The 24190-nt window shown below is 49.5% G+C and overlaps 9 protein-coding genes across 9 annotated transcripts; 4 read left to right on the top strand and 5 right to left on the bottom strand.

Annotated features, from left to right (window-relative positions):
• Nucleotides 1–3072: 3072 nt before the first annotated feature.
• On the bottom strand, nucleotides 3073–3354 carry Triagg1_5711 (uncharacterized protein; the record flags this gene model as incomplete). The annotated part of the gene is made up of 1 exon (XM_062900256.1): nucleotides 3073–3354. The coding sequence occupies one exon, from the start codon at nucleotides 3352–3354 to the stop codon at nucleotides 3073–3075; it is 282 nt and encodes a 93-aa protein (XP_062755224.1).
• Nucleotides 3355–4775: 1421 nt separating this feature from the next.
• On the top strand, nucleotides 4776–5920 carry Triagg1_5710 (uncharacterized protein; the record flags this gene model as incomplete). The annotated part of the gene is made up of 2 exons (XM_062900255.1): nucleotides 4776–5572; nucleotides 5629–5920. The coding sequence occupies 2 exons, from the start codon at nucleotides 4776–4778 to the stop codon at nucleotides 5918–5920; spliced, it is 1089 nt and encodes a 362-aa protein (XP_062755223.1).
• Nucleotides 5921–6924: 1004 nt separating this feature from the next.
• Nucleotides 6925–7815, top strand: Triagg1_5709 (uncharacterized protein; the record flags this gene model as incomplete). Its single annotated transcript, XM_062900254.1, has 1 exon — nucleotides 6925–7815. The coding sequence occupies one exon, from the start codon at nucleotides 6925–6927 to the stop codon at nucleotides 7813–7815; it is 891 nt and encodes a 296-aa protein (XP_062755222.1).
• A 177-nt stretch (nucleotides 7816–7992) lies between these two features.
• On the bottom strand, nucleotides 7993–9432 carry Triagg1_5708 (uncharacterized protein; the record flags this gene model as incomplete). The annotated part of the gene is made up of 3 exons (XM_062900253.1): nucleotides 7993–8169; nucleotides 8235–8537; nucleotides 8596–9432. The coding sequence occupies 3 exons, from the start codon at nucleotides 9430–9432 to the stop codon at nucleotides 7993–7995; spliced, it is 1317 nt and encodes a 438-aa protein (XP_062755221.1).
• Nucleotides 9433–9963: 531 nt separating this feature from the next.
• On the bottom strand, nucleotides 9964–10800 carry Triagg1_5707 (uncharacterized protein; the record flags this gene model as incomplete). Its single annotated transcript, XM_062900251.1, has 2 exons — nucleotides 9964–10295; nucleotides 10404–10800. The coding sequence occupies 2 exons, from the start codon at nucleotides 10798–10800 to the stop codon at nucleotides 9964–9966; spliced, it is 729 nt and encodes a 242-aa protein (XP_062755220.1).
• Nucleotides 10801–12649: 1849 nt separating this feature from the next.
• Triagg1_5706 (uncharacterized protein) lies at nucleotides 12650–14297 on the top strand (the record flags this gene model as incomplete). The annotated part of the gene is made up of 3 exons (XM_062900250.1): nucleotides 12650–13326; nucleotides 13395–13857; nucleotides 13923–14297. 3 exons carry the CDS (start codon nucleotides 12650–12652, stop codon nucleotides 14295–14297), a joined length of 1515 nt encoding a protein of 504 aa, XP_062755219.1.
• A 258-nt stretch (nucleotides 14298–14555) lies between these two features.
• On the bottom strand, nucleotides 14556–16233 carry Triagg1_5705 (uncharacterized protein; the record flags this gene model as incomplete). Its single annotated transcript, XM_062900249.1, has 3 exons — nucleotides 14556–14715; nucleotides 14781–15972; nucleotides 16083–16233. 3 exons carry the CDS (start codon nucleotides 16231–16233, stop codon nucleotides 14556–14558), a joined length of 1503 nt encoding a protein of 500 aa, XP_062755218.1.
• A 591-nt stretch (nucleotides 16234–16824) lies between these two features.
• On the bottom strand, nucleotides 16825–17999 carry Triagg1_5704 (uncharacterized protein; the record flags this gene model as incomplete). Its single annotated transcript, XM_062900248.1, has 3 exons — nucleotides 16825–17189; nucleotides 17253–17756; nucleotides 17819–17999. 3 exons carry the CDS (start codon nucleotides 17997–17999, stop codon nucleotides 16825–16827), a joined length of 1050 nt encoding a protein of 349 aa, XP_062755217.1.
• A 4578-nt stretch (nucleotides 18000–22577) lies between these two features.
• Triagg1_5703 (uncharacterized protein) lies at nucleotides 22578–23607 on the top strand (the record flags this gene model as incomplete). The annotated part of the gene is made up of 3 exons (XM_062900247.1): nucleotides 22578–22957; nucleotides 23012–23422; nucleotides 23481–23607. The coding sequence occupies 3 exons, from the start codon at nucleotides 22578–22580 to the stop codon at nucleotides 23605–23607; spliced, it is 918 nt and encodes a 305-aa protein (XP_062755216.1).
• Nucleotides 23608–24190: the final 583 nt, after the last annotated feature.

The raw sequence follows: 24190 nt of genomic DNA, 5'->3' as shown, positions 1-24190 counted from the left end.
CACATTCAGAGGGGTGCCGCGGGGGGCCTCACCACCAAACGAACAGCCTCGAGGCCAACGGAATCGCAAAGAACACCATGGATGGAATATCAACACACAATCACAACTCTGGTACCAAAGTACTTGCTGCAGACAAACCGAATCTCTCCAATCATAAATCGGATCACAGAAAAACAAAACAAATCGACGTCACTGCCCTCACTTCGTTGCCAGATCAGCTGTTGCAGCCTGAGGAGCTCACGTGAGGAGTAATCTGGGAGGGGCCCACCCCCTACTACTTAAACCTCTCCTCTCCCCCTCCAACCTTTTCTTTCTTTTTCCTCTTTTCTTCTTCTTCATGCACAGCCCGTCTTGTCCTCAAGGCGGATCTTCTCACGGAGGTCGGTGCTTCTACCCGATGATTCAATGCAGAGGTGGCAGTCCTGCATGGGAGATCCCAACAAGATCGGCAAACGCGAACTCCGGTTTGCTAGCCTTTCTGAGGGAATCGTCTGAAACCAAGTGCGATGGAACCCTCTTCTACGGAAGCTATAAGTCGCTTGGTCGTGATGATCTCCCACACATGAGGGTATCTTTTTTTTTTTCATTGAGTTCGAGGCTATATGCCTTGACTTGAAGAAGAGAATCTCACTTCAAAATCTGGCTTGCTGGCGGCAGTAACTGGCGATGTTTTGTTTTGATGGTGGCGAAGTTTTGAGCGGAGGAGTTCAGGCAGTACGGCCCTCTTGAGAACTGGATTTGCTTTGTGGACAGAGAGCAAGCATAGAGTACGATGTCAGATAGCTGAGATACTATCTAGTAGAGAAATGAAGGATATTGAATCTGTTGTTGTATGCCTGCACCACCGTCCGAGCGAAGAAGGGCTTTGTGGCACTTGGAAATGGCGAAGTCCAGAACCAAAATCCGCTCCGCCCATCTCCTCGATCTCTTCAGACAAGGACAAAGACGCTGTTCTTTGCAGAGAAGAACACTTCTAGAGAGATTTCACGGTCGCTATGATAGTTATTTCCATTCCTCTTCACCACCCTGCTTCGACGACAGCGCCATCTGTGGTGTTTCTCTGTACCAGCCAAGCGACTGAGCCATCTGGAATTCTCGGGTACAGTCTTCGATATTTGGGAAGAACTACGAACGCGATTCAAGATCAAGATCAAGATCAAGATCAAGATGGCGAAATGTTCCTATAGCTATGCGTAGACTCTCTAGATCCAAACGATGGCGTAGCGATGCTATGATGCGAATTCTCCGTCGACCAAGCTGGCCAAGGGCAGATGCAAGGCTTGAGGCCCATATGGACACTTCTAAGGGTCAAAAAGAGGGCCACGAGTCGAGAGAAAAGGAAGGATCGCTGGAAAGATGGAGGCCTGAAGTCGCTTTTGCGATAGCTTCGTCATTTAGTCAAACCACTTTGTTTCTGCTCCATACGGCACCAAATGCCAGGCTCGGGGGTATTTCTGTTGTTTTTGCGTCGTCGACGCCCCGATCCGCTACTTCCTCTGTCTGCTGTCTATGATTCTGGCTTCTAACTGTGGAATCTTGACAAATCCTTCCGCTGACCATGGCCGATTACTGCTGATTTTCAATGCTTCAGATCGCACTCGTCAGCCGAGTCGACGTGATACGAGATCGTAGAGTAGGCTTGCACAAGAGTCTGTCACTTGGGCGTATAAGGGAGAGCTGGAACTGAAGATTTTGCTATGAGACCCTAGAGTCAAGATGACCAGTTGCTCATGGACCAAGTTCTACGAATTACTCAGTAGTGGCGGAGGAGGGACTTTTAGATCGCTAATCTATTCACTGGAGCGAATTTATCTCGAGGATAACTTCACAGAAGGAGACGCCTTAGAATGACGAATTCGAGCTAAATCTTTCACAACTTGGACGAAATGACGAGAGAATTTTCGCCAAAGGGGGCAAAAGAAAGCCAGGCAAAATTTCTAGTTTATTTCCTTTCGTGCCATGGAGACTGGAGATGTCGCACTGCCCATATATTCCCTAAATTTAGATACAATCCCCTTTCCAGAGCCGAGTCATGATTACTAGAGATTCTGGGGCTTAGAGAAAGTATAGATAGAAAAAATATATGTCATGTACTGTAACTCGGGCGAAATTTCATCGTCGATCGGAAATTTCGTCGTGAATCTTGGAGGATGTCTGCTTCATTTAGGGAGGAATCGGATCGGCGCTGCATTCGTTGCGAGCTTCGGAGGATGGAGCCTTATGTCTGGTCGAGCGTGATGTTCGCGAAATCTGGATCTGTCTGGAAAGCAAGGCATTAGTATCCAAACTGGATAGGTGGAAAGAAAATGATAAGGCTGGAGTAGAGGCCGGGGATGCCATAAAACGAATAGCAGGCCCTCTTGACTGTATGGGAAACGTTGAGATACTCTCCAAACTCCAAAATGGTGCAACAAACCTCCCGCAAATCTGGGGAAACAGGGGAGCCGTCTCTCGTATCCTCTCCGACTTGGGGACATGAACTGGGCAGAGCTGGGAGCCTCTCCGTAGCTGTGCCATCAGATAAATGGAGAGGACGGCAGGTGATGTTTAAATACTGCAGAAACCTTGGCACAAAGGAAAGATTGGGGATACCTGTTTGACAAAGTTCGTGGATTTTCCCCAAGGGACCGTGACCACAGCGAAACAGCCGGACAAAGAAAACAACGTCGCTGTTGAACAACGAAGGAAGGAAAAACGCGAGAGGAAAGAAATGGTTCAAAATGCCAGTTTCTATGCCATAATCCTACATGTAGCCACCTGTCCTATTTTGAGCGACGTTCAAAACAGTGCATCGTCACGCGTTCAAAGGCCTACGCACGGCGAAAAGGGTGAATGGGAATTTATTGGTATTTTATTCTCTGCCAATGGGTCCAGTTTGAACCACAGTAAAACTCAGAGTCTGATCCATGAAGAAATCTGAAAAGATGGTGCAATACGACTGGACAACCAACTTTCCACTCGAAAATCCTCCAGCCAGAAAAATGGCAACTGTATCAAAGAAGAAGAAAAACCCCTGCTTCTGTTCATCATGTTCCCGTGCGAAACCCCCAAGCATGACAAAATATTCAGCCCCTACATATCCTCTTCCTCCATCGGTTCTCCTATTTCATCCCCTTCGGGATACGTTTCCACTAGGAGGGTGGTGGTATGCATCTCTTGGAGGCATAGTCGGCCGAAAATGTTCCTTTGAGAGCTCACTTTCATCAGAATCAGCTGTCGAATTTTGACGACAATTCCCTCGTTCCTGGTGACTCGCAAAGTCGACAAGAACTGCAGGTGCAGGCACCCATCCACGTCCGTCATGTCATCCTCGATCACGTCTTCCACCTCTCGTTCGACGTGGCTGGCCTCCATACTTCTTTGCTAGAGAAGTATAATCTGATCAGCCGCCGAAATTGGTTCATCGTCGTCATCGTAAAAAAAGTCCGTCGAGGCGTAAAGCATATGCGAGATAGAGAAAGGTCGTTGCCGAAAAGCCGAAATCGAATCGAATATGCTAAAAAACTCCCCAAGAAATTGTCGGCCGGGTGAGTCGGTGGGATAGTGAGCTGTTGACAACGAAAATGCGCCTGTAGAGCTCATCGTGACGTTGGCGGCCTTCTTTAGGCAGGTATTCAAAGATGATTATAGGAAATTTGTGACTGAATGTTACGCAGGAGAAAAGGCGTTTCGAGGATAAAAATATTTCAGAGCGTCAGTTGCTGTCCTCTGTTAAATACAATACAGCTGATCAGTAAGTGACAGAGTCCACAGTCCCTGTCCCATTGAAGGAATAATATCGTATTCAGGCATGTAGAGGTGCAAACGCCGGGATACGCCCACAATATCTGGCCAAACAATTCATTCGGATGTCTTCATTCTGTAATGAGATTTGAATCAGATTTTCTACACGCCTGGCCATAATCCAATTCATGATCCAGACGGCAATTGTTGGCTTCACTGAGTGGACGATATGGCCCATGGAGCAAGTACACGAAGGATGGGATATATAGATCGAATCTCGAATTACAGAATGTATATTGAACAAGAGAAGAGTCTCTTGGATTGGAAACACAACTTCGTCATCTAATTTTGCTGCTCTTGAGAATACGAAAATAACCAGACCAGACTATTGGCTTTGCAAACGATGGGTACGTTGTTTCTCGAGACTTCGGAAGCCCGACTATCTGGAGTGTAACCATTGCGTGCAAGACTATCGTCTCTGGACAAAGCTACCCTAGGTTGAATGCAGCATGCATCTATTGTATTGGGTGGAATAATAAACCAAGAACAAAGCCTCGAGCCTCGATTGACAGAGCTAGTGGAGATTAGAAAACAAACTGATGTTGACATGTAGATGACTCCGACTTGCTGGAAATATGCGTTAATCGATATTAAATCCCAGGGCTCAATACGCACGACGTAAACTGGAGACAGCTTGCAGAAAATAAGACGAGGCAGTTCGTTGTTGTCTCTCAAGCAACGACACGCTTTCATCTTCGAAACGCGCTTCCGAGTGTGGACGCAAAGCGCTGCAATTTTGCTTCTAACAAAACAGCCCGCATTCGGTCAATTCCATGCCAAAACTCTATTAACATTACTGGCGATTCCTTTTTAGAATTTTTTTCCGCGGTCACTGATTATTGGCATTTTCATCATGACAGGTGGATGACATCACATGCCAATGCTGGTCGTATTTCTAGACAGCTTCCAGCAATTACTTCAGTGGTACGCAACTTGCCTTCTCAACACCCAAAACAATCCAAGCATCCGTGACTGATCGAAAGTATTCTAAAATGGCAGATAAACCCACAGATCAGGACCAATGTCAACAAGTTTCGGCTGGCGACAAGCACAAAACCGAGGTGGAAAATCCAGATGCAAAGCGAACCAAGATCAAAACAGAAACGTCTCTCGATGAAACCAACGAAAATGGCAAGGAGGAAAAACAAAGCGCTCATCAAGACGTGAAGCAAGAGATGGAAGATTCCAAGGCTGATGTTAAATCTGAAGATGACGCAAAGTCTACGCCCAAATCAGACACAGATGTTCCCTCGAGTATTCTCGAAAAGGGCATCATCTATTTCTTTATGCGAGGACGCGTGGATGTCGAGAGACCAGAGGAAGTGGGAGATATTGCGAGAACGTTTATTATTCTGAGGCCAATTCCACACGACGCAAAGCTGAGCGAAGGGCCACTTTCGGATGCTGGAACCTCGCGAATCCTCATTCTACCAAAGAAAGTGCTCCCAACCAGTGGCAGAGATCGTTTCATGGCGTTTGTAGAGAAGTCTGGGGCATCGTATGATGAAATCAAGGGCCAGTTTCTCGCTGGTGAGGCGTACGAGACCAAGACAAAAGGCACCAGGCACACTCCAGCAGCCACACCAATAGGCGAAGGTGTTTACGCTATAACGACTACTGGGCGAGCGAGCCATCTTGCGTACATGATTACCATTCCGGAGAAGCTCGGTGAGGTACAGAAAGACCTTGGAGTGAAGGAACAAGGAAGTTTCATCATCAGCACCAAGAACCCAAGGTATCCAGCACCGGCTTCTGCCCGTCTGCCCAAAGGACCAGAATATCCCAAAGAGTATGCGCTACTCTGTTATTCTCCGATGACAAATTAATGCTAATCTAGCTATGCAGGATCCTTGAGGAATTCCGAGACTTGAGGTGGATTCCATCTCGGCCGAATCACCTTGACCACGACAATGCTCAAGTTCTACTTATTGGAGAGTCATCTGGGATCAAGAAAGCCCTAGAGGTTCAAGACGACGACGAGAAGGCACCAAAACAAGAGCCCCTTGAGGAGATGGAGGAACTGGAAGAGAAAGACCTGAAGCGAATGCATCAGCTGTCGGGAGATCACTCTGCGGCAATCTACGCGGACTTGAAGGTTCATGCAGAAGACTACCCCAAGTTGCAGACTACCTTTTAGAAGGGCTCGAAGCAATTGCGCAATTATTTTTGGGTGCTTGCTTACTCGAGAGGGAGGCTCGGCGCATAAATATCCTCATGATGATACTGGAACTTCAAGGTCATGAGGCATGGATCTACAACCAAACGCTGAACCTGAGGAAATGGTGACGCGTATGCTGCGGGAATTGTTTCGAACAATATCTTGAGATATCTCCATTAGTCTTGGGAAATGTATGCATCTATCTAACAGAGCTCGGAGGTATCACCTAATGCTCAACGCATCAAAGCACGCACTTGGCAACTCCACAAGGAAGCTGTGGGGAGCAGCACTCAGATTTGTCCGATGCTGATATTATCAAGTGCAGAGGTACAATGTGGTGATGGGTTATGATAATGGGAGATGGATAGCCATTAATTTGTCTATGTGACTCTTCAATCGAGAGATCCACCAGATAAGCAGAATGATTCATTCTTGCAACCAGTCCCTTTTTGCTTATGTCCTGCCACAACGGGCCTGGCCTCCACGGTCATAATTTCCCGTACTGTTTCTCCAGCGGGAACTTGGCGCATCTTTTCAGAATGGTCCAACGTCGTATGAATATTCGAGGTATGGATCTGTGAGTCAAAGGTTGTGCAGGCCATTTTCAACTCTCGTCAGCCAAAAGTCCTTTTGTAACGTTAGCCCGTTCTGGCAGAATCGATGACTGTGCTAAGCTGGAACTAGAGCCAGAAGGGACTCGAGATCGAGAGATAGTAGCGCGGGGTATCACTAATCCGACCTCGACTCGGTGCGGGATCTCAATTGAAGGCGGGATATCCAGGACATGACTCACAGTCATGATCATTAGTAACATTACTAACAAGGGAATAGGGGAAGCATGCTGAGACGAGACAGTTCAACGACAGATGAAAGAGGAAAATATTGACGCGAGAGAACGAGGCTGGAGCAGAAAATTGGGATATAATAGAAGAAGATGAAGACACAATCTCGCAGAAAGCTCTCCATCGAATCAACATCCCAAAATGTCTTCTTCCGCTTCCTTTGAGCCCATGCCGGCGACGGCCGCGGCCACAGTTGCAAAATATCACATCATCTCGCCAGATTTCCCAGGCCATTTGGAGCTGGAGATTAGCCAGGCCGAACATCGCGTCAACCTCATCAACTTCTGGCAGATTCCGCCAGGCAGCCGCGTCCTCGAGATCGGATGTGGTCAAGGCACAACTACTGCGGTCTTGGCCGAAGCCGTCGGGCCCACTGGCCATGTTGATGCCGTAGACCCTGGTCCGCCAGAGTACGGATCTCCCTGGACACTTGCTCAGGCCCAAGAGCATCTCTTGGTCGGCGTGGTCGGCGACCGTATCTCGTGGAACTTTGCCGATCCGATCGACTACCTGGCTGAGAATGCTGACAAGTCGTGGGACTACGTCGTCTTTGCCCACTGCATCTGGTACTTTGATTCGCCTGCCACGCTCACCAAGATGCTGGGCGCCTTGAGGGGGCGAGCCAAGTCTCTCCTCATCGCGGAATACGCCCTCAAGGCGACGCAGACGAATGCCCTGCCACACGTCCTTGCTTCGGTGGCCCGAGCCACCCTCGAGGCACACAACAAAAACAGCATGGCCAACATCCGCTGTCTCTCCAGCCCCGGCGCCATCACCGACGCTTCAAAGGAGAATGGTTGGGTTCTTGATGAAGAGGCCATTGTGGTGCCAGATGAGGGACTCTTGGATGGCCACTGGGAGACGGGAACTGTCAATAGTCCTAAATTTTTGGATGAAATTGAGAAGAACGTTGAGGACCCAAAGGTCAAGGCGCTTTTGCGATCTGCTAGAGATGGCGTTATTGGAGTTTTGGACACTTTTGGATTGAAGAAGTCGTGGACTATGGATGTTTGGGTCGCCAAGTTCCACTGAAAGCGAAATGATTATGTCGCGAGAATGACTATGGTGTATTTGTTTACATCATCATAGCAATTTGAACTCTATTTCAAGAGCTCGTAGCGAAATGCACAAAGATATATTCTATTACTCCCTCCAGTATAATTCTTGATGGAAGAAACCTACAACTCCCAGGGCTCCGGGTCTGGAATATCATACCTTGCTGGAATCTGCCTCCACCTCAGCTGCGTGATCATCCATGTATGTGTCTTCAAATGGCTTCTCTCCCATGCGCGACCAGCACATGGCAGACATGAGAGCCTCGTCCGTTTCTTTTGATGAAAAGAGTAGCTCGGAAATTCCATCTCCAAGGTGGGTGACTGATCGATCCTATCAAGCCCCTATTTTAGCAATTGGAAAAGAGAGTGAGGATTAAGTTCAAAACCATAACATACCAGTCCCAGAGTCAATTTAATTATCCCATCTACCCAGTAGTTCTTGTAGATGTGGCGCGGCTTCTTGCCGGCAACTGCAAGGAGAATATTTTCCGCCACAATAGTTGCTTGACGCGTACCTGATCGAGAGTTTGGATTCGGAGTCTTGGTATCGGCAACATCACCGCATGTGTAGACATTCGGCAGAGAATCATCGTCTATTTGAAGGGTTGGCTTGACTTTGATGTGCCCCGTGGACGAGATCGAGTTGGGAGAAAGGTTGGCAATCACGTCGGAGAGTGGCCTTTGTCCGGCACAGTTCATCTATCGTAACTGATTAGTTGGAACAACGGAAAAATTGGAAGACATCAGGTAAGAATACATAGAAATCGTAGGAGATCTTTCGGCCAGATTTCAGGGTCACTGTTCCCGAAGCCGCATCTTCCTCCACAACGCGGTCTTCGAGGATAAGTTCCACGCCTAGTCGTTCAAGGCCTTCTCGCGCAGCTTTTTGGAGGCCTTTGCCAAAACGATGCATCACCGCCGGCCTTGAGTGGACCAAGATGATGTGCTTTTCTGGATAGAGGGCCTTGGCATCTGTGGCGACTTCGACTCCAGCGGCGCCTCCTCCAACGACGACGACCGTGTTGGCTGCTTCGATTCCTTTTTGCATCCCCTGCAGGAGCTTCATCCCCTGTAGCTTTTCTGTAGCATTGACTCGCGATGGAAGGCCATCTTTGACCCCTGCTCCCGTAGCAATGACAAGGAATTCGTATGGGATCACCTCGCCGCTGTCCTGCAGCTTCACAGACGTGCGATCAATGTCGGTGACCCTGTCCTTCACCCAGCGGTATGAACCCTCTATGGCCCCTTTCAGATATCCCCCATAAGGAATGAAAGCCTTGTGCTCGTGGCCTTGAACAACGCAAAATCTCGGAAGCACCCAAGTAAACTGAAAATGGCTGTTTGGCTCGATGACGACGACTCGATACGGGCTTCGTGGAGGCAAGGCTTTCGCAACGATTTGAGCCACACGGTAACCTGCAAAAGAAGCACCGACGATGACGATATTGCGAGTCCTTTCCTCTGCTCCTAAAGACCCAAACCAGGAGGCTTGTCGTCGCACGATGGCGGCTCCGAGAGCAAGTCGTAGCTCTGCCCAGATAACGTAGAGGGTATAACCCACAATCTTTGTGTACAGTCTTGCTTTTTCCAGCATTGTGACCCCAATCGCAGATACTTGTGTGGTATCTCGTCAAGAAGGTCAGAAAAGAAGATGGCAAAAATTTCACGGCGCTGCCATTGTCTTCATGCAACCTCGAGGCGAGTGGAAGGGGTGAAAATGCCGAAAATCGCGTGTCGCCATCTCCGGACGGCCTTGTCCGAGTCCGAGTCGGAGCTCCTCGAAGCACATGTGAATATTCTTGTTAAAGCCATGGATGGCTTGCAGGAGCTCGGGCTGCCAAGCGGCCGATAGAGCAGTCCTTGGTCACTGGTCTGACGCTAGAGATGCGACTTCAGGGATGTTTTTGATCAAGTGTGGGCCAAAAAAATTTATCAGATGATCTGATAATCGCGCATCCATCTATACTTGGCAGCTGATGTCCTCGTACAGGTTGTTAGTAGGTGCCGTATTTTGTTTCCAATTTTGAGAGCCAAATGCAACACAAGGGAGTATTATTCTATCTGAGAGTACATCTAAACTCCGGCCATGAGAAAATGAATTATTAATGCCAACAACCTACACCGTCTATGCCAGTTTTGGTGCAAGATCCGAGCCTCCAAACTCGGGATATCCCTTGGACTTCCACTCTGCGAAGCTCATTCCTCCGGCAAGAGACGGCATTTTGATCATAAGAGGGACCTCGATGTCTTCCTCCGTCCCTAGGACCTCGGCTTTATGTATAATCTTTTCATCCAGCAGCTCAAAGCCCATCTTCTTGTACAAGCCGACTGTCGAAGGGGACGATTCGAAATAGACGGGCAGGCCTGCCCTCTCACCCAGATCCAGTCCCCATTGCACGAGCAAGGCGCCGGCCTTGCGTCCTTGATGCCTCGGGTCGATGCCGATAACGTGGCAATCTAACAAAAGTTCGAATGTCATTAGTGGGAAAGTTGTTTCGCTTGGCATGCAACATCGCCAACAGCTGAGGCTGAACATGTGGACCCAACATGGATAAATTGACTTACAGATGTAGCGTTTGCCCCCAAACAGTCTTTCCCTCACCTCCCATAACGGATTCAGAATCTTTTCCGCTCTCTCGCGTTGCTCTCCTATGAGCCAGGGTACCCCGTGGTTCTTCCGCTCCTCCTCTGATCGCTCTGATAGGTAGACATCGCCGAGGGCCATGCCAATGATCTCTCCAGTGCTCGTATCAACACATTTGAAAGTGTATTGGGACCCGCTGGTATGCCAGTAGGCCAGTGTTCCGGCAGCGTGTGCTTTCTTGAACTCGTCGTCGATCACTCCGGGAAAGAGGATCTCGAGCATAATCCTTCCCATTTGGTCGTTCTGAAAGGCGTTGAAGTAGACATCGTAGACCTTGGGTATGTCTGGGATGAGCGCCGGGAGAACCACTTGAACCATGGTTAATTTTCTGAGAGCCGATGTTTCGCTGTTTCTGAGGAGTTGTATAACATCAACAACGTATGTTGGAGAATGACGGGATGCTTCGTCATATTTATAGCCTTACGGCCAGCTTTTGAGGGTTCTTTTGAGGCCATGTCTGGAACTATTGGTTCGATGGAAAGTGATTGCGATCTTGGCATGTGGCGCACGGAGGCCGAGGAAAGCAGCAAAACTTCGTTTTTTTTCGACGACTAGACTCGGTGGAATCGTTCTCTAGCCGCCAAAGCTGGCGACACCGAGCGCGCAAGGCCAACCAAGGCTGATACTCTAGCTTGCAGGACGGGTTGAACCTCGTGTTGGGCGCCTGGCGCTGACCAGCTTGACCTAATAGCTTCCATTAGCGGCATGTATATCCGAAGGAAGCCAGGATGGGGAGCAAACCTGGAACTGTCCTCGAGACCGGGAGAGCGTGCCGATCTCGCTCCATGTGGCTCGTGGGTCACGTCAAAAGTCATTAAAGTTATCTGATCCGTCGGTCAATAGCGCCGTCGAATGAAGCTTGCGCAGAACATCGGAATTGTTTCCGGGCGAGTTGGCGATGATGTTGGCTGAACCTGTGGAAGCATGAAGCTTAGAACTAGAGCACGCGAGCAAGTAGGAGGTAATGGAAATGTGTGCAGCGAGTGGCATGGGAAAATTCCCAGTATACCTCTGCTTTCAGTACCCTTTCAGGCTACAATTTTTCTCAATGCTACCTATTTGAAAGTAAAATGAGCATCATTGGAGAAGAAAAAAAGGATTTTTTTTTTCCTCGGTGAAAATATGAAAGAAGAAAGCACATTGTGTGGTGGCTGTTCTTGGACCCTCGCGGGGAACAAACGCCGTTGATGCTACAGAATTCTTTGTGCAATCTGTTCAAATCACAAAACCCAGGCGTGTTCGTGATTGATAAGTACTAGGTAGGTGCAGCTGAAAAAAAATATATACCCATTTGTAGCCAGAGAATCTGGCAAATTGCGCTTTCTTGACATGGTTTTGGATATGGGAGCTGGGGGTGTCTCTTGGGCAGAATAATTGAGAGGGGTCCTTCTCACTGCCCTTGCAACACCCTGTCCCAAAATGCCACAAAGAGACTCTCTACCGCAAGGCGTGACCGCTGCGGCATTGGCACTTTGATATCTTTCAGATAAAATGCACGTATAACCTTTAGTTTCTGGACTGTGTGCTGTGATATGCATTGTAAGCTATTCATGCTTACTCCGTATGCACATTGTGCAGGACATGAATCTCTGAGGCGCAACAGATGGGGCGAGTGAACGTTATTACTGACGTTGGCAACTGGAGGCAATACCTAAGCCAGCAGCCCGCAACGGTAGCGTTGAATTCAAATGCTGATGAAGTCTTCCAATTGCCGTATAACTGCAACTACAACTTGCAATTGACTCGATGCTATCAAGATCTTGTTGTCAAATAAACTTTCCACATCAATTGGGGTTCAAGCAAACAAAGGGGGTTTGGCTTCTTGTTGTGGCAATGCCTCCAATAACGTCAGACCATCCCCGGACGCCGCCCGGGTTGACAGGTATACGAGACTTGCAAATGAGCGGTCCATCCAGAGTGCTCCCATGTACTGGGTTCAAGAGGCCCTACCCCATCTAGGCATAGTAAGCTGCCTCACCAGCGACATCCGCCAAAAAATGGGATCCCAGTCTTGATTGTGGCTGTGAAGGGGAAGAAAAGGATCGCGGAATACGAAGTCGAAGTGCATCTCGACCTTGCCCAGCCCTTCAAGTCTATCTGTCTGTCTATCTGTCTATGCCTTGGTTTCTTGGTTCTGTGCGAGACCAAAAGCCGTGTGCGGACAGCAATGTCGCTCTTCCCCAAGCCTGCGGAGACGCAGCATATCGGGCTCTTCCTCTTGAACAAACGCCTGATCCGCATCTTGCTTGGCATCGCCGTCTTCTTCCTCGTCTCCTGTGGGCTTCTCTGGAGCCGGCAGCGTGAAGTCCTGCCGTCGTTGCCCGCTTCGCACCCCATGGGCTTTGGTGAGCCGGACGGCTATTATCCATACGTGACAGTTAGCGATTACGATCCCGTGTCTCTCGATCCCGCCAACAAGACGACCGAGGATCTTTGCGCAACGTTTCCCAAGCACCTGCTCAGTCTCCTCCAGCCGGTCCTCAAGACTGGCCATAGCGAGGATCGCGCAAAGCTCGAGGCCCAGCTCGATAGCGTCAGCGCGTGCTTTCAGCCCGACGAGCTACTCATCTTCTCCGACCTTGACGATCGCATCCGCAACCACACTGCCATCGACATTCTTGCGAATCTTCCGCCCAAGTACTACGACCTAGACTACAACCCAGATATCAAAAACTATCTTTTACAGAAGGAGCTGAGGCAGAACGGCACGCTAGACACGGATGAGGAGGCCAAGAAGCGCATCGATGGCTGGATCATTGACAGGTACAAGTTTCTGCCACAGATAGAGCGTGCTTGGCTGTTGCGGCCAGACAGGCCGTTTTACTTCTTCTACGAGACCGATACGTACGTATATATCAATGTTCGGCATACGGAATGCTGAAGGTGGAGGCGCTGACCGCGTTGTTTTGCAGATATGTCGTGTGGGACACGGTATTCCGGTTTCTCTCAACCTTCGATCCCGATACCCTGGTATACATGGGCTCCCCATCGCCTGGGCAGATCGATAAGAATCGCGACAATCTCAGAACGTGGTTTGCCAACGGCGGGCCGGGCTTTGCCCTCAGCCGCGCAGCGGTCAAGGCGCTTATACACCGTGACGTGTCACCGCATGGTCAATTCAGTGGACCGTCTGTCAGCGAGGTATGGCTGCCTCACGTCAAGGGCGATTGTTGCGGCGATAGTGCTGTTGGCTGGAGTCTGTGGAACAGTGGCGTGGCTTTGCAAGGCTATTGGCCCATGTTTAATCCTCACTCGCTGCACAGCATCCCATTTAGCGATCGTTACTGGTGCCAACCCATAATGACGCTGCACAAGACGTCGCCAAAGGACATGGTTGAAGTTTGGAAATGGGAGTTTGGGCAAAGGAAGCAAAATGTATGTGGAAAGACGTTTTCCTCTTATCCGATTTGTCAAAGCCAAGATCTAACATTTGTCTTTAGCGCCCATTACTGTACTCTGACTACTGGGGCTTCCATCAGCCTGGCACATTGGGCGTTGTGGAAAACTGGGATAACGGCGACTGGGATGCCTCCAAGTCTGGGCCGGACCAAGGGATCGACTCAGTTGAGAAGTGCGAGGAAGCGTGCAAAAAGGACGACGCCTGCGTTCAGTGGAATTGGAGAGGAAGAGACGAAAGGGAATGCGTTCTCGCGCGGTCGTTTAGGCATGGAGAAGCGCGACAGCCAGAAGAGAGAGACAACAAGTGGGTGGATTTCACATCTGGCTGGCTCAAGGACAGACTTGACAAATTTCGCAAGGAGAGGCAATGCGAAGTGGTGGAATGGGTTGGACCAAGCGTTACACGCATATTTTGAGCATTGACAGGCACGAATCGAGAGTTATATATACCCGCTGGCGCGACTCAAGGACTCTACGACTGGATGGATTTTATTGTATAAGACTGGTATTAATAGGGGTAATGTAGATAAAATACGTATATCACTAGAACATGTAGAACATTATCAATGTCAACACGGTATTCATATGGAACATGTGAGAACAATGCCAGCCGTCGGGTATCATTTCTATAAGAGAGGCGGCGTAACGTCCTCCAGTCGCCAACTTTTTCTGTTTTAGTAAACGTAGCGGAAGTACGGATTCTCCTTGTCCGTGAGGTCCTGGAAAGCAAGCTTTGCTCGCTCAGCTTCATCTTCAGGCAAGGCCATCTTTTTCTTGTTCTCAGCTCGCAGCACAAAGTACAATGTGGTCGATGCGAGGATGCAAATGATGTAACTGTACACAGCAAGTTAGCCAATTATTTGGTGAGACTGCCCATTGCTTCGGCTAGATCGTCATACCATATTATCAAACCAAGCCATAAGGCAGGATAGTGTCGGCTCTTGGTTTGCGACCATATCAACTGCGGACCAACAATGTTTCCAACACAGTATGCAACAAAGATTGTCGCGGCCATGAAGCTCTTCTTCGTATGGCCCGCCACGTTGGCCATTCCAATAGTGATGATGAGACTGACCGTGCCGCCAAAGAAACCCGTAATGGAGTATCCTACAATGGGAGCGGCAGCGTGGTGACTCCAGGTGCTTTTCCAGATGATGGCACAGCCAGCGATAACAGGCAAGCAGGTAAAGATGAGCATGAAAATGCGGACATTCTTGACTTTGGAACCAATGTAGCCCGTCGCTAGAATGACGATGAAACATAACCCACCCAGAGGAAACTGGAAAAGGATCGACTGGAGAGTGTTCCAGCCGAATGTCGATACGATCAGGGGTCCAAAGCCGCTCACTGCCCCGTTGACCGTGTATGCAGATGCCATCATGACAAAGATCAGCCAGACTTTGACATCCAACAAGGCCTCCTTAAGCTGAGATGACTTGAATTTCGTGCATCGCACTCCAGTTTGTCCGTAACGGAGCCTCTCCACGGCTGCGAACCGTTCTTCGGCAGTCAGGAACCAAGCCGATACCGGCGAGTTCGGCAGCGCAAAGCAAAAGAGGCCAAAGATGAATGTGAGTGCGCCGCCAAACAGGTATATGTACTGCCATCTCTTCAGTCCCCCGCCAGTGATCTGAGCAAAGCCGTAGTTGAGCGCTCCGCCAATGATGGTAAACAACCCAGTGCTGCTGAACCACCAGCTTTGTCGTAGCGACTGTTCGGACTGAGTGTAGTATCCCGAAACGATGCACATGAAGCCCGTCGGGATGATGCTCTCCACGAAGCCTAGGAAGAAGCGCTGCACAAAAAGGCCTTGCCAGGATGTTACTGCCGCGGTGAGCATGCAGATGGCCGACCAAAGAATGACGACAACGCCGAGGATTCTGCCCATGTCGAAGCGCTGGAGAGCAAATGTCATGGGATACAGGCCTCCCAGCATACCAAAGTAGAAGAGCGAGGTGGCCCAGCTGAGGCGTCTCGTGTCGACAGTAGGAGGCACGGTTGAGTTGTCAACGACACTTAGTTTGAGATCTGTGGTCATGCCGAAGAGGGCAGCTGAACCGAGAATAGCTTTGTCGTAGTAGACGAGGCCATCTGCAGGTACGAACATCATGTCAGTATCAAGTCATTTTGTTCCCATCTTCGCAGTCAACTGCCTCAACTCGGCTGTGAGTTATAAACACAAGATTGAGGGGGGAACTGACATCCGCATATCATTGCCGGGATCAGAAACCAGTCAATCTTCCTGATGGCTCTTGCTTCGACGATAGGATCGATGGCATGTCGCACCTCGCCTACCATGGCCACGGCATCATCCTTGTCAGGCGGGTTTCGATTTGCCACAGGGTCGTCCATTGTTGAACAGCAAGCGAGCCCGCGAGAATTGAAGGCAAAGAGACTTCAATCGACCACAATGTCAACGAAGAGAAAGAAAATCCAGATTTTGTCGAGTTTAGAAAGAAAAAAGAGCTCTCAGTCAAACGGAGCTTAGTGTCCGATTGCGGTTACGATAACAAAATGATATGGCTAAGCTAAATTGCAGAAAAAGAGCTAGGGATGGTGTTCATGATCGTTAATTGGTGGTTGGAGGTGGGATGCATCGGTTAGAACCGGACTGTGTGGAGCTGAGTTGGAATTGAATTGAGCTCTTTTGAACCCATGCCGTGAAGCTCGTCTTTGAGTGCCGGGGGGGCGAACGATGTCCAATTATGGCGCAGAAAGGAAAGATCCTAGAGTCAGCATCCAGCATGAGTGTCTCTGGTTCCATTGAACAAAGCATTTCATTCACTCTTGGAATAGAGGTCAAGATAATAAGCAGAAATATAAATATCATTCGCTGCCTGCCAATGCGTCTAGATCATACAAAACTATATACATTTCTGTTCATCGTTATTGAACTCATTAACGTGGGGGTATTTTCTCTCATCATCTTTCCTTGCAACATTTTTACAATTTGGAGGGGTTCTCCTTGGGGTTCTTGACCTCGACCAGCAGCTTTCCGGTGTTGGAGCCCTTGTACAGGTCAACCAGTCCCTGCTCAGCAACCTGGAGGCCGCCGGGGAGAATGTGCTCCGTCTTCTTGATCTTGCCCTCGGAAACCCACTGGGAAAGCTCCTGGCGAGCCTTGCCGTAGTCCTTGATGTGGTCAAAGACGATGAAGCCCTGCATCTTGATGCGCATGGTGATGACTCTGGAGATGTTGCTGGGGCCCTCGGGGTTGGCGCTGTTGTACTGGCTGATGCCACCGCACATGACGAAGCGGGCGTGCTCCTTTGCGCGGGCAAGGCACATGTTGAGGATTTCACCACCAACTGAATAAGACACCGGTCAGCGGGGAAGGCTCTAGTATCAAGCGTGATGACGCATAGACTTACCATTGTCGAAGTAGACGTCAATGTACTTGGGGGTGGCCTCCTTGAACTTCTCCTTGAAGTCGGCGTCCTTGTAGTTCAGGGCAACGTCGAAGCCGAGCTCCTCAACCAACCACTTGCACTTATCAGCGCTGCCAGCAATGCCGATAACACGGGCGCCGTTGATCTTGGCGATCTGGCCGGCAATGCTGCCGGTTGCACCAGCGGCACCGGAAACGACAACAGTCTCGCCAGCCTTGGGCTCTCCAATCTTGGTCATGCCGATCCAAGCAGTGAGGCCAGTCATGCCGAGGACTGACAGCATGTCCTTGGGCTCCCTCAGGCCGGGGTAGTTGGAAGAGGGCTCGAAAGCACCCTCGCGGAGGACGGCATACTGAGTCCAGCCAGTGAAGCCGCAGACGTAGTCGCCAGCGGTGGCCTGCTTGCTCTTGGAAGCAAGGACGCGGCACACGGAAGCACCACGCATGGTCTCGCCGATCTGGACAGGGGGCACATAAGATCGGACGTCTAGAATAAAAAAAAGACAGGTTAGACGGGTGTGAGGTGCGCGCAAGGACAATGAGAATTACCATTCAGCCAGCCTCGCATCGCCGGGTCCAGAGAGAGGTAAAGAGCCTCGACAAGAATCTCTCCATCCTTGATGTCGGCTGAGGTGGGAGCAGGAGAGATCTTGTGCTTGAAGGTGGTGCCAGGAACGATGTCACCGGTGGGCCGTTCGGCGAGAACAATGGAGAGGTTGTTGACGGCCATGATGAAGCTCGAAGGTGAACGATGGTGTTTGTCGTAAAGGGGCTTGAGAGTGAGTGATGCGCTAGTTAGAGAATGAATGATCTAGCTTGGGATTCAAAGACTCGAAAAACAAATCCGGCGGCGTACAGCTGTCTTTATACTACTCGCATCTCTGGCCCAAAGCGTGGCCGACCCTCCAGCTAGCATTTAGCAAGTATCGACAGCGGCGGCGGCGACGGCCTCAAAGCGGGTGTTTGCTCCATTGAACTAGGGCTTCAGCGTCTGAAACAGCAACATGGAGAAATCCGACAGTCCACGGAGACCCGCATTGCGCTGGTGTCGTCGTGTCATACCGCACCGCACTGCACTTGTCTAATAGTGCTTAGCAATTGGAATTCAAACCGGCGTCGATGGCCTCGGGCATAGAAGTGGCTCGCAGGGATGGAAACTCCTGCATTGGCTCTATCGAGACGTCCAAGCCAAAGCCAGGGGAACACAAAGCAAAACCGCCGCGATGCAACAGCGAAAACCCGTAACCAGCGGCTCTCCACAAAGCCACCCAAAGGCCCGCCAGTTTCGCAATGGGGATATTCCTCCGGTGCGGAGTTCGCCCTCGCCGTCGAGTGCAGCTCCGAGCAGATGCACCTTGTGTCTTTCGGCCGGCCGGCCGAGTCCTCGTTTTAGAAAAGAGCCCGGCTGCAGGCTCACTAAATCCCGTCTCTGCATAATTATGGGGGAGAGGCGAGATGCCGAGGTTTTTTTTTCGGTGTCGAGAAGCGGCAGCCACAAAGACATTCGAGCCGCAAGGGGAGACTCAAGCCCGGGACTAGCAAAAGGCACAACTAAGGTAGGAGAGAAACGCACTCATGTACAACACTCCCGTAGATCCTTGGGCATTTGACCACTTGGTACGGCAAGTACATGCAGCACCTCGTAAAAAGATAGCCTCGGTGAAGATACAGATTCAGGCAGTTTCCCGTTTGCGCCGCGCCGCGGCTTGTCCGCCATCGCTCTTGTTTTGACTCGCTAGACTAGTGTCCGATCTGCTGGCAGTGACCTGATTGGTAATCGCGGACTTGGGGCTCTACAGCAGGTTCATGCCGAGAGAGACTGAAGACGGTGTTTCAGACCGTGTTAATAGTCGCATAGTTGTGTAGCAAACTGGCTGTTACAAAGGGCTTAGTTTAGCAGATACACGTATATCTTGTGAGTCGTCTGACGGAGCGTACAGTAGGCATGAATCCTATCTGTTCCTATTGGATAAATAAGACCTGAGCATGAGTCTCACTTTAACATGCGCAAAAGGGCCACAGAATGATTGTACGTACAAGCAGACAAAACTCTACGATCTAAACTCCGCTCCCCAACATAGACAAATGACCTCATGCATCCATTAACGCAAACGACTCAATCGGACATTTCCAATTGACTATGGAGTACATTAGCACAGATTTTCCTTCTCCTTATTAATCGAGAGCGACAACGAGCATGACAAAAGGGAGCCCGAGAATATTGGATGCCGAGCCGAGGCCCATCTTCGGCACTGAGTCAAGCGCTAAACCGCCCCTGATTGGGGCTCGCCACCATCAAGAGCGGACCGCCAGCACTTTACGAGTATCTCAGCTTCGTGTTCTTAGAAACGTCGAGAATACACCAGGTGGGCAATGATTCTATATTCGGCATTGCTCCGACATCTCTTTGATTCGTATACCCCGTGCTGTTAACTGGTGGTTGGACAATCATATGGCGCTCAACAAACACACCATCTTTCATGTTTGCAAAGCCCAATTCCTGAAGCTCATTGTATGAGTGTGTGTGTGTGACAGCCTAAAAGCTGTCCAACGTTTAACCACCATAATTTGATGATTATTGATCATGTATTAATAATGAATCAAGAGAGTAAAAGAGATGCAGGGAGGCGTGAGTTATCTGGTTGAACAGCATCCCGTGGCTGCATAGCTGCTACTCTAGTAGAGACGCCAACCAAAGATAACTTGCCGCAGTACTTAGGTTGGCAACACTACATATTCCAGTGCCTGCATGGAGATTTCTCAAATATTCAATCATGACAATTATTAAATATGTTGATTATCAACAACAAATCGGGGCCTACTCCTGCAATCGAGTCAGGGTGGTGACATGTTCCTTCGGTGCTTGGATGCGACGAAACGGTGTTTGTCACAATCAACAACCCACCAGAATTATCTGAGCACATTCATGGATCGGGCCTCAAACCTCAGGCATACCTCCAGCCCCTACCAGCTGGAACCAATCCCCTTCCGTTAGGCATCACTATGATTCATGTCATGGATGCGATTCTTCCTGCAAAAACCTCTTCTGTTACCGGCAAGAGCGCGCAGACAAAGGATAACGATAGGTTAGTAGAAGAGACACCGTACACGAAGTATACTGATATCCGTAAGCCTCCCGTGCTTCGAACCGTAGCGTCCAAAGAGCTGTTCGGTACTTAGACAAGTATGCTGAGTCGTGGACCGGTGGCTAGGACAATTCGGCCGAAAGATCGATCACAATGACAGCTTTCCCGAAAAGATACGCCATCGCTAAGAAGTGGCAACTATACCGGTACATGGAATCGTGCATATCGCGTAGGATCCCGCAATCTCCGCCTTCCTCTATACTACATGAACCCGGACCCTGTTAGACATTGAGAATATAGATTAGGTTACCGGAACATAAGGCTGACTGTGCTGTGGGGCAGATCGCGACCATTAAGACGCTGGTATTCCTCAAGGGACCGGAATGCTTCCTGAGGCGTTTCGCGATTCTTCGGCTTGAGGCAACTAGATCTTGATGGCGGAAAGGTAAGCACCCGGCTACCGCGAATATATGAAAGGGTCCCCGCTCCGTGTCGGGAAATCATTTGATAGCACTCCGAACGACACTCCGAGAGCACGCTCTACATGAAACAAACATTCATCAATGATCAAGTAGAAATCCAAAAGCTGAGTTCCATGGCTTTCTAAACAGCATGACTGACCTGTGGTCAAAGGTCGATGGCTGTTGATATGATGGAACGTCAGCGCCATAACGTGCTGCTTGAGAAGCCCACTGGCTGCTCCCAAGAGGAGCAAAACTGCATCGAACCCCTGGTCATTCGGATTCGGCCGGATACCGCCAAACCGATGGCCTAGCCAGCTCGGAGATCTTCAGCCGCATGTCAATGATTCATCATGAGATTCTACGCAACACCAGCTCTTCGACAAACGCCAATCAGAGCCTGAAATAGAGTTCAGCGAAGGATCAACGCTTCACGCGATATCAGTCCATTCAGGATCCAAATAACCAAACTCGCCAAGACGATCGCGTGCATCGGCCGGGGAATCTCTATGGCCAGGTAATGTACGAGTACATTGCGCGTCTTTGCTTTTCAGCCGCATCTAGCTGCGTCGTCATACAGCAAATGGACCGAGGCCAAGTATTTTCCCGCTGTCTGTTGGCGGCACCTTGTTCGCAGCATCATTCCACATTGGGCACCACGAACAATTCCCGCTGATGGCAGCACCCTCGCGGCATCATTCCAGATTCGGCACTGCCAGCATTGACATCCTGTACGGATCTGAATCCCAGACTGCTACTAGAGAGATTGGCACCCGTCTAACACGATGCCACTGCATCCAAGTATTAACAAAATATTGAGACTTGTGGCGTCTTGGGTAGCCGTGGGCTGAAGCGGTATCCAAAATGCCAACCGCGACGAAATACGAAAATACGAATTCTCCTATCATTGGCCTGACCCACTTGGGTATCAGGAGAGAAAAAAATTGAAGTCAGAAGGCTTTGAATCCCGTGTTGCCCCGTATTCCGCTTAGCAGCAAAGTCGTGGGCCGGAGATATGATCAACCATGTCGATGCAAAGAGATTTCATATCAGGAATCTTGACTGCGCAAAAGGTTTGGCAATTACGAAACATGGCTTGAAAGGCAGCATCGAGTGCGTATACAAAAATAATCAATATTTATAAGCGCAAGAATAATCCAATGTTGTTTGTGTCTACTATTGATGTGCATTCTGCAGCTTGCGTAGCTAAAGAGGCTAACGATCTAGACCTGCACAGTTACTCCGTCCCTCCGATCAGGAGCATCGGCGCAACTCGCTCATATTTGACAGATGCCAGTCACAATAAAAAAAAGATTTTACACCACACTTTGTAATCAGAGCACTCTCCTTTTTCACCTATTCGATTTATATCAATTCACACAGCCCCATTGTTAGCACATACTAGTTTCCATTTCAGTCTTGGGCGTGCTTCTGTTCCGCCGCTACTCCGTTTGCTGTCGTGTCGAGCTTGATTGCCTGGACGACGCAGTTTAGGATATAAATTGAACGTTATCAGGATTCAACATCATTTAGGCAGAATCCTCCAGCAACAAGAAGCCCAAATTATTTGCAGACTCCTTTGGGCGCTCTCTCGTCTTCTTTCCAAGCCCCCTTCTCTCGAAGCAGTCCATCGCGAGTACAAACAGCTATATAGACAACAATACCGTCCTCCCCCTTTCTCGCTGTCCACGCACAGCCTTCTCCAGCAGTGCGAAAAACACTCTCAGCGATCACTATACTTCGACTTCGACTTTATCCATCATGACGACTCCGGGTCAGGGAATACCTGGGACGCCGGGCGGCTACGTTGTGTTCGGTCCACTGGCCAACTGTACCCTCGATGTCTGTCCTGTCGAATGGAGTGTCTACAAGTATCGACCTTCCATTGCTGCCAACTCCGTCTTCATAGCCCTCTTTGCCATATCCATCGTCATTCATGCGTTTCTTGGCTTTCGTTGGCGCCAGTGGAATTTCATGACCCTCATGATGTTCGGGTGCCTAGTTGAGATTGGAGGCTACGCCGGCCGTCTCGTCCTCTACAATAATCCCTTCTCCTTCGGCGGTTTCATGGACCAGATCGTCCTCATTACCATTGCTCCAGTGTTTTTCACCGCTGGAATATACATTACGCTATCCAAGACGTGAGCCTACTGTTGACTGAACTATCGTTGATCGCCAGCTAACACCTGCCACAGCATTAACTTCTTGGCCCCTGAAGTTTCACGCATCAAGCCCGAGCTATTCTATTGGATCTTTATCCCCCTCGATATCGTTTGCCTTATTCTCCAAGCTGCCGGTGGTGCCATATCGGTAGTCAGCTCTGGCGGTAGCCAAACCGGTGTCGATATTGCCATGACTGGTCTGGGGCTCCAGGTCGGCGGCCTGTTCTTCTTCAGCACCCTGTTCATCGACTACGTGGCCCGCTATATCCGCAAAAAGCCCTCATCACCGTTGGGAACAAGAATGCGCGTCTTTTTGGGCTTCCTGGGTGCCGCAATCCTTCTTATCTTCACGCGTTGCGTATACCGTTGTTATGAGCTGAGCAAGGGCTACGTTCACTCTAACCTAATCACAGATCAAGGCCTCTTCATTGGTCTTGAGGGAGTGTAAGTACCAGATCTCGTGTTCTTCGATAAAGCGCACTCAGATTAACATTCGCTCTAGCTTGATCATTATTGCTACGTTCTGCCTCTGCGTCGGACACCCTGGTCTCATTTTTGGTCGAGACGAGCCCAAAGCTATGTCCCTTCATACGTTAAATGAGCCCACGAACGTCGAATCCAAAGCTTGATGCTGTTACGAATTTTAGAGGGTTCTCATATTTTCATTCACTTAAAAAAGGCCAAAGCTATAGAAGCTCAAAGGCTGGTGCACAGTCATTCGCTAAATAGCGATTGCATATGATGTTTAGATTTCTTTATCATACAGCCTTTCTTTTCCAAAATACGTATTCTTGAATTAAGCGCTCTCATTCGGGGCCTCACAAAGGTGGTCCTTGCAGCCAGCATCACAGAGGCACCAGCAACTATTTTCGCAACCTGTGCTTGGCTTGTCATGAACAAAGTCCCCCTCTCTGCCACATCTGTAATTATAGGGCTCCGTCCGGCACCATGAGTACCAAAGTGCACATTGCATGTAGCAGACGCTTTGTATACCGAGATCCGCACCAGAAGTAGAGTCTTGAGAAATAGGAACAGCGCTGGCAGCGGCAAGAGAGGCGAAGAGACCGAGAAGATTAACTTGTTACGTCAGTTATTTAGCGGCTGCGTGGGAAAATATGGGTAAATACCTGAAAACTGCATTCTGATGATTCTGGTAGATAGATTTGTATAGAAGCTTTTTTATGGATAGACGTGATGTGGTAAAAAGTGCCA

Source organism: Trichoderma aggressivum (assembly GCF_033847375.1).
Source record: "Trichoderma aggressivum f. europaeum strain CBS 100526 chromosome Unknown scaffold_021, whole genome shotgun sequence".
In the NCBI taxonomy this organism is placed as follows: Eukaryota; Fungi; Ascomycota; class Sordariomycetes; order Hypocreales; family Hypocreaceae; genus Trichoderma; species Trichoderma aggressivum.
Note: the sequence above shows the minus strand (reverse complement) of the source record. Positions and strands in the feature narration are given on the sequence as shown.